The sequence below is a fragment of the Crinia signifera genome, chromosome 1 (genome assembly GCF_055691185.1).
Source record: "Crinia signifera chromosome 1, ASM5569118v1, whole genome shotgun sequence".
NCBI classification, from domain to species: domain Eukaryota; kingdom Metazoa; phylum Chordata; class Amphibia; order Anura; family Myobatrachidae; genus Crinia; species Crinia signifera.
The window spans coordinates 315878959-315887375 of record NC_139217.1 but is presented as its reverse complement, the minus strand read 5'-3'; the positions used below and the strand labels follow the sequence as shown (position 1 = coordinate 315887375).

The following is an 8417-nucleotide window of genomic DNA, read 5'->3' as shown; positions in this document are numbered from 1 at the left end:
TGAAATTGGCCACTCTAAATTGCTCAGCATAAAGGTTCTGCACACATCCCAATGTGTGTATGCCCATAAACAGAATAGCCTTACTGTGTATGTGGTGTAGGAAACCTGCCACCCAGCTCTTAAACAGCATGCCCGCTAGTTTTACTATGCTAAAATGGTTGCATAGTTCAACAGCTGGAGGGCGAAGATTCCCCATCCCTGACCTAGCATGTTGCTTATGGTTACTTGAATTAATTTGTTTATGCCTTGTGGGAATACACATGTAAGCATCTTGCTGTATGTATCAGCTCATTCTCCTCCTCTGCAGTGCTCAATTAAGCTCAACCCAACTCCCGGACCCACATTCACAGCAGGATGGGAGGGAGGTGCTTCTAGCTGCCAACACTGCTGCTTAGAGGGACCGTTGCAGTAGCCAGCAGCAGGATGCAGAGCACCTCCGACTGCTCTAGCCCCATGTTTGTGCCAGCAGATGCTGTGTGCAATCCACCGCTAACACACACACACACACCTGTGCTTAATGACTGATATTAGGAGGAAAACCACATGTTCATGTTTGCCATAATAATAAAAAAAAAAAAAAAAGTTTGGTTGGCATAAGCGGTTTTCTATGAGATTTGACAGACTACCCAATTCTCATTACAGCAATTCTCTGTTCTGCATATTTCCCAACTTGTTTCAAATTCTTACCATCCTTTACAGCAAGGATTGCCATAGCATCTATAGCTGCCCGTACTTCAGTGATCCATTGGATCCAGTCCACAATTGCAATCATAGGTGACTGCAATTGCAGATGGTTTCTGCTAACAAAAGATTGGGTGGGGGGGGGCGGGGTTTCCCACAATTTTAACATCTTGCCAAATAAAATCCTGGATTTCAGATAAATCATTTATGAGCTACAGGCCTTACAGGACATTAGTTTACACTTCCCTGTACAGTAAATGCTTCTTGTATCTAGACTAGAAATAACCTTATCATCTACCAGCATGTTTCAATGTAAAATTTGTATTAGACCTATGGTGTAAAGCATCCCATTAGTAACAATTACACATGCTACCTTATCACAATTTTATTGTGAGTATTTAGTAAGAGGATATGCTGCTTATGTGTTGGGTATTCTTGTTACTACATAATTATGGAAAATTGTAAAAGACGTTAAAGTATCCGATCAATAAGCGCATGGAACATACCAATTCTATACGCTTGTGTAAGCGCATGGAACATACCAATTCTATACGCTTGTGTAGACAGGCAGGGTGAATAGGATAATTGCAGAGATCTAAAAAGCCTCATCCTACTACTGTAGTAAGTTGCATATGGCCAATCAGCCTATAAAGTGACTGTCTCTGTACATATATCAGGACCAGCGCTGTGTCACCCATGACACTAGTCATGCAATATAGAACAGATGGTGTAGAAAGTTCAACTGCATACTCAGCCACAGTAACCATTAACCTGCTGCACTTTGAGTTGGCATTAAGTAGAAACCATTGTTACATTAGATTAAAACAAGTTTATTTCACATAAAAACCCAAATAAAAAAACAAAACATGTAAACAACACTATAGTAGGTTCTTGTAAGAATTCCCAGCACACAATTGTGATTTTGTAGCATCTGAATGATAAAATTAAAGTTCTTCACCATGAAGATATAACTAAAATCTTTGTCTTGAATCCTTAAAAGCTAGACTAGAGGATAGCTGGCAGCTGTTGCAATTCCACAATGATTTTTTCTGTCTTTGGCAATTTTGATGTATCCTTGGTCTCCCCATTTCTCACTCCAACTAAAAGAAAAAACCCAGTTGGCACATGCATAGTAAATAGGATCTAAGACTTCACGTTTAAAGGGTCTAATTCAGTGATAGCCAACTCCAGTCATTGAGAGCTACCAACAGGTCACAGGTGCACTCATTACACAGACACATTTGAAAAGATCCACAGGTGGAGCTAAATACTTCTGTAAAGACATTAACTGTTGGTAGCTCTCAAGGACTGGATTACCCCAGGTCTAAGAATTCACATTTGCAATTAGCAGTAAATATCAAACTTAAAATTGAATGGAGTATCCCCAATATGTACTAAAATTGAACTTATAGCAATAAGGAGTAATGACTATTAGTGATTACTGGAGAGTTACGTACTGGCCACATTACAGCCTCTTTTTCTAAAGACTGAGATTGACACTGCACAAGTTCAGTGTTAAGTTTCTGAAGCACAGCATGGAAGTGGTATCACAAGTTGCCCATTATGGCATCTAAGGGTCCAAATGCTGATGCTCCTACATTTCTAGCATGGTGGGCTTAATACATATGCCACATTACTTACCCATGGCTAGACTATCTATAAAAAAAAAAAAAAAAAAAAAAAAGTCTTGCCATGTTCTTGCCACCGTAAGGATTTGCTCAGTACCATGCTCAGTACCATATGAATTATGAGTACATAACTAGTACATTGAGGATTTGTTTAAATATAATTTCTATTCCTGCACCATCGAGAGCATCCTGGCAGGAAATATGATGGTCTGGTTTGGAAACAGCACCAAGGAAAGACAAGCTCTCCAGAGGGTTGTGCGATCGGCAGAGCGTACCATCCATTTTGAGCTCCCAGACCTGGATACGGTATATAGAAAGATGCCGGACCAAAGCCAGGAATATAATGACGGACCTCAGCCATCCCAACAATTGACTATTCTGTTGCCATCAGGGAAATACTACCGCTCATTGAAGGCAAACAGAGCGAATGAGAAGGAGCTTCTTCCCGCAGGCCATTAGACCTTTTCTGGACCTACCCCACACATTATCTATGCAATTGTAATTTAGGATAGTTGTAAAAAAAAAAAAAAAAAAAAAAAAAAAAAAAAAAAAAACAGTAGGGATGGCCATCGATGAATCAAAATCGATGGTTCATGGCCAATGTCAAATACTTTAGCCATCGATGGGGAGAACCAGATGGTTTCCCTCCATCGATGGTACAGCAAAACAATGTTTTTTTTATTTTTTTAAGTGCCGGGACACGGAGCATAGCTCTGCCCCCCGACACCTGCAAAGCACCGCCCCTGTGTTTTGATTGGCCCACAGGCCAATCAAACACAATGGATGACCATCGATATGTAAACATATCGATGGTCATCCATAGCATAGTTTAGCACCATCGATGGCCATCCCTAATACACAAGTTAGCCTTGCTGCAGGTAATATGCAGTTAACCAGTACAGTGTGTAGAATGTTGTACACATTTTCCAGGAGATCCTGCTCCAGCAGCACAGCCTGGAACATTTCTGGCCATGACACCCAAGGAGGTAACCACATACCTGTTTTTGACAATCCAGTACTTCTTTCCATCTACATCCTCACTTTCAAATCCATATCCTACAACAAGTACACCATGGTCTAGCTCAGAGCTGCTGCATTCTGGCTCATAGTAGATACCTGAAACAAAACCAGAGTCTCAGTACATGTAGAAGCGGAACAAAGAATGTTCAGCATTTGTCAAGCAGGGAGACCTACCACTTTGATAGAACTGAAACGACTGGTGACCAGCATCAATAGCTACAGAGACAGGACCAACTGAGGCTACAGCTTTCATGAGGTCCTTTTCATTTCCTGATTCTACATCTGTGAAGCCAGTGTCATTTGCTGCAGAATTTTCCAGGCTGAAATTGCAATCCTGGTCATCCTGTCAAGATTAGTAGAGGGGTTTCAGTCAGATGTTTAGGAGCCCAAAAAAATGCCAATATAGCAGATGGCAAGATCCAGATGGCCAATGAGCCATTAGGGTATCCAGTTATTTAATACCAAATAATGCTTACCTTGCCAACATATGGGTAAGACTCTTCAGAATCAATGCCATGACTGTCCACGACATATTGGAAGGCCTGATCCATCAAACCACCATTGCAACCTTGATTGCCTTCTGGTTTAGAACAGTCGACTAGGTTTTGCTCACTCAATGACACAAGTTTCCCAGTTTTCCTGAAATGTTGCCCTTCTAGGGAGCCGGTTGCACTGAAAGCCCAGCACGAGCCACACTGACCCTGTAGACGGACAAGATATGTAAGATACTGTACAGCCTCACGTGTAACAACCACAGCCTTTTGTCTTCTAAAAACCGTCAGAAACACCCAAACACATCATGTACCATCATGTACCATCATTTAGACCAAACAATTGTGAATGAGCATTTGTAGGGTGACCGTCTCTAAATTAACAGACTTCCATTAAGAGTTTCCTACATGGTCTCCAGCACCATATATGTCAAATAAGTAGGAAGCAAAATGCATTCACCATAAAGTTATGTTAAAGTTAAATATAAAAACAATGTAAAGTGAAAAGGCCCTGTCTAAATGTCTACCTAAAAATTCTTCCCCCCCCCCCCCATCATTCTGAATACAAACCTGATCTTTAACCGGTGTTACATATCCTTCTTTACGCCAATCAACTGTCTTTGGTGCTTCAAAGTTTAAAGGTGACATGAAAGTAGATGCAGATTTTCTGGGTTTATGTTTGTAGCCATTCACCAATTGCCTAAATTCTTCTGTTGTCTAAAGGGCACAGAGGAATAAATAAATACGATGTATGCAATATAGACATATATCTGTAGAATAAGATTGCATACGCACCATGTCACCAAACTGATTCATTCCAAGCCTGTAAGAATGCTTTCCCATTGAATATTCCATATTGTGCATTTCAATCATCTTCAGATTCTTCTCCCATACCATCCTTCTCCATCCTGCTTCTTTCTGTAAGAGACAAGATGTTTTAACCATCTTTTGATACAGATTTACTGTATATTTAATTATATAGTTGAATATGTAACACTGCAACCCTGTTTGTCACTGCTTTTTATTTAGGCCAATCACCATTAAATTGTCAGCATATTATAAATATATGCACACAAGAAAACGATGTAGTAAAAAGTCACTATTTAAATATTTCTCCCTCATTTAAAACTGCTGGGTTACAGCCCTTTGTTACATAGACTGCATGTAGAACCATTGTGTTTGTAACAGATGCAAGATTCATGTAGACAATAGTAGTGTTCTTCCTATTCCCAGTATAGGGCCAGTCACAAAATTCCCTGCCCCCAGTTGACCTTTAATGAATACTTTGTACTAGGCATATGCCAGTAATGTGGGTACAAGCTATAATATATTTATGTAATCAGTAAAAATAAAAATATATATATTTGCAGCGTATACACAGCCTACACAACTTACCTCGCCATAGGTTTTAGTGTAAAAATTTGTAAATAGCACCCAATGTTGGTCCAAGGATGGATCAGTTGCTGGAGCAGCAAATACAGTTGCTAAACATAGACACACACCAATTGCAAGTATGTATGGAGTCATGATTTCTGATAAAAGAAAAAAAGAAATAAGTTAGCAAGGAAGGCCAAATACAAGTTAGCCATATTTCTAGGCCATTGCCTGCATACAAAGTGTTGCCATAACAGATTTGGAAGAAAGAAAATAGGGGGTATGCACGTACAAGAGGTTAGACTCAAGCAGCATATAAGAATCACCAAAATGCATGGTGAAATATGGGGTTGAGCACATGTACAGACACAACCTTTCAGATTGTAAGCTTGCAGCAGGGCCCTCTAACCTCCAAGTCTGTGTCGTTACAGGTTGTTTTATCACTGTCCACTATTGAAAAGCACAACGGAATCTGCTGCGCTATATAAGAAACTGTAAATAAAAGCGCATCTATATCTATATATCTATCTCTATATCTCTATATCTATCTATATATATCTATATATATCTATATATATATCTATATATATAGTGCATACACACTATCTGCAAGGAAATATTGTGTGCATTATTAGTTGTGTGTAGGAACTTTTAGTGTTTGGGTATAAACTGCTCCACACGCACCAGGTCACATGATCTGTCCATGCAGTACTTTCCATAAAGTAGTAAAGTGTGAGTGTATTCCAATTATGAAGCAGCTGCAACATAATTTACCAATAAGAGCACAAAGGTGTCTATGTACCAAGTCTTGGAGAGCGATAAAGTACCAGCGAACTTAGTTTTTTAATCCCAGTCTAACATGGCAGTTAAGAGCAGATTGGCTGGTAAAGTAATGGTGTGTACACACGGTCAGATGTGCCTTCTGATACTGTCCCCGATCTGATCGTGGATAGTATCTGAAGGCACATCCGATTTGCATACAATCTTGACTATACAGTGCAGATCTGCACTATAGTCAAGTCAGACAAGACTTTCTGCCTTGCAATACGTGAACACACATCGGATCGGGATCCAAAGGGTTAAAACCATTGCGATCTGCATCCGATGTTGACTATATCATCAACATCGGAAGGCAAAAAGTACCGTGTGTACACACCATTAACTCTCCAAGGTTTAGTACATAGGAGCTCTGAGTAGGAATTGATAAGACACATAAGAACATAAAGCCACAGTACAGGCAAAGTTGTAGCCTAAAACCTGAATGCTGTAAGGAAACACTGAGTGACTTGGTAATTATTGGGTAATCGCTACAAGTTTGTGGCATTACTAATACTTGTTAGTGTGTAGCTAATAAACAGCCCAGTGCTGCCTGAGAGGAGCCACAGAAGCGCCCAGCTGCTGAACAGACCTGTATAAGGAGGACACAGGATATGGCTATTCCCAACCCCCATCCACACTACCCCCACCGTGGTATGCGAGACAATACACCCTGCACCACCTGCAGCGGCACTACAGCGCCCTAAGCCCGCACCGCACAGAGGTAGCGTCTCGCATGTCTGCAGCATACACAGCCCGGGGGCTAGCAGCAGCCACCAGCGCCCTGTACACAGCCCGAACTACCGCTTATATAACAAACATGGGAGGAACACGGACAGCAAGGGACAGACCCGATGCACCGTACGGCATACGAGCGGCATTAGCCGGGGATAGATGGGATTGGACATCTCCAACTACTGCCCCACTACAGCGACTGACAAGCGCCCACCCCAATGCATGCTCTACCGGGCACAGCGATCCCCACCTCCTGCTAGGGCCTCAGTGAACCCTACCCCGGCCTCAGCCCAGTCTCCTTCCCATCCTACAGTACCTTTGCGCCAGGCCACACAGCTGCTGGGAAACATAGGAATGCCTGGCGCCGGGGCTCTTATATAGCACCACTGTGCATGTGGGCGGAGCCTAGCCCTGGGTCTCATGTGACTGAGCAGCGCGTGACTTGCTGTTTTGTTGTGTACTGTTGTTAAATAAGGAGGAGAGGATGTCCCTGGCTCTGGTGTCTCTCTGTGTACAACTGTGTGTTATGTATTCTGTGTGTGCTCTATAGACTTATGTATGTACAGCTCACTGTGTGAGCATAACTGATGTCTCTTCTAATTTCCATGTCTCTGGAAATATCCCTAATTAATATTTTTTAAACTGACCTAATTCACTATAATATTCCTCTTTTGCTGCAGTTTATTTGCTTCTTTGATTTGTATAAGTTAATGTTTATTCATACTTACCTACTTTTGAAAACTAGTTTCAGGGAGATTATAGTTGGTAGAATTTTGCACAGCGCCCCATTGAGGGGGTTTGTCATGCTCCACTAAAAGGGCATCTCTAGTTCCATATGTGGAGAGATTGTGAACGTAGCACCTAGAAGCGTGGGTGTATAATTTAAAATGACATATACAAATGTAGATGAGCCCCAAAGAAGTTAGTAAGAGCTACTATACTTGTTAAAGTGCTGGGAAATGGTGCTGATGATTCAATGTAAATGTATCTCTCTTATTCCTTTTTTTTTCCCCAAAAAAATGTAACAGTGTAATGTGGGCTAGGTGAAATGAGGGAGATTGCTAGACTAATGAGGGAGATAGGGAGATTGCTGCTATTTCTGGGAGACTCTACAGAATGCAGGAGGGTAGTTAGCTATGTGTTTATTAAGTTTAAAAAAATGTGAAAAGTCTAATATTATGACTTGGGTACTTATATGTTAATTGGGTGCCCACTAAGCTATTTGCTTAGTTTTCCGTGTCCCCTCACGGGGCTCGTCACGCTTCGGGCTCGGTGGCTCGCTGCGCTTGCCACAATATATAAAATCAACTCCATGCCGACATGGATAGTGGAGGTATGAGCGTACTAACTATAGTGGGCGACCAACTAACCTATAAGTACCATGACTTGAGTTTACTTGACTTGATGAGGATTGTAGTACCCAGAGGTATACATATATACAGTAATACATGGCTTCTGCATAGATGCATGTGTAACAGCAAAGTATGCCGGTGAAATATTGTAAAATGGGGATACCTAAAGATGGTCAGCAGTCATTACTGCAAGGTTGACATGGGTCTAGGTCGATATAAGACAAGGTGGTCGACAGAAGCATTAGGTCGACATGGTCTATATCATCAGTCAAAATAACGACGGGATTTTTCACTGTTTTTTGAGCCGACATGTTGCCGAC

The 8417-nt window shown here is 41.3% G+C and overlaps 1 protein-coding gene across 1 annotated transcript; it reads right to left on the bottom strand.

The window, feature by feature from the left end:
- Positions 1-1495: 1495 nt before the first annotated feature.
- On the bottom strand, positions 1496-7177 carry CTSL (cathepsin L). Its single transcript, XM_083186591.1, has 8 exons — positions 7062-7177; positions 5216-5352; positions 4616-4738; positions 4391-4537; positions 3806-4030; positions 3504-3672; positions 3308-3425; positions 1496-1781 (listed from the first exon to the last, which is right to left on the bottom strand). The coding sequence occupies exons 1-8, from the start codon at positions 7165-7167 to the stop codon at positions 1682-1684; spliced, it is 1125 nt and encodes a 374-aa protein (XP_083042717.1). The 5' UTR covers positions 7168-7177; the 3' UTR covers positions 1496-1681.
- Positions 7178-8417: the final 1240 nt, after the last annotated feature.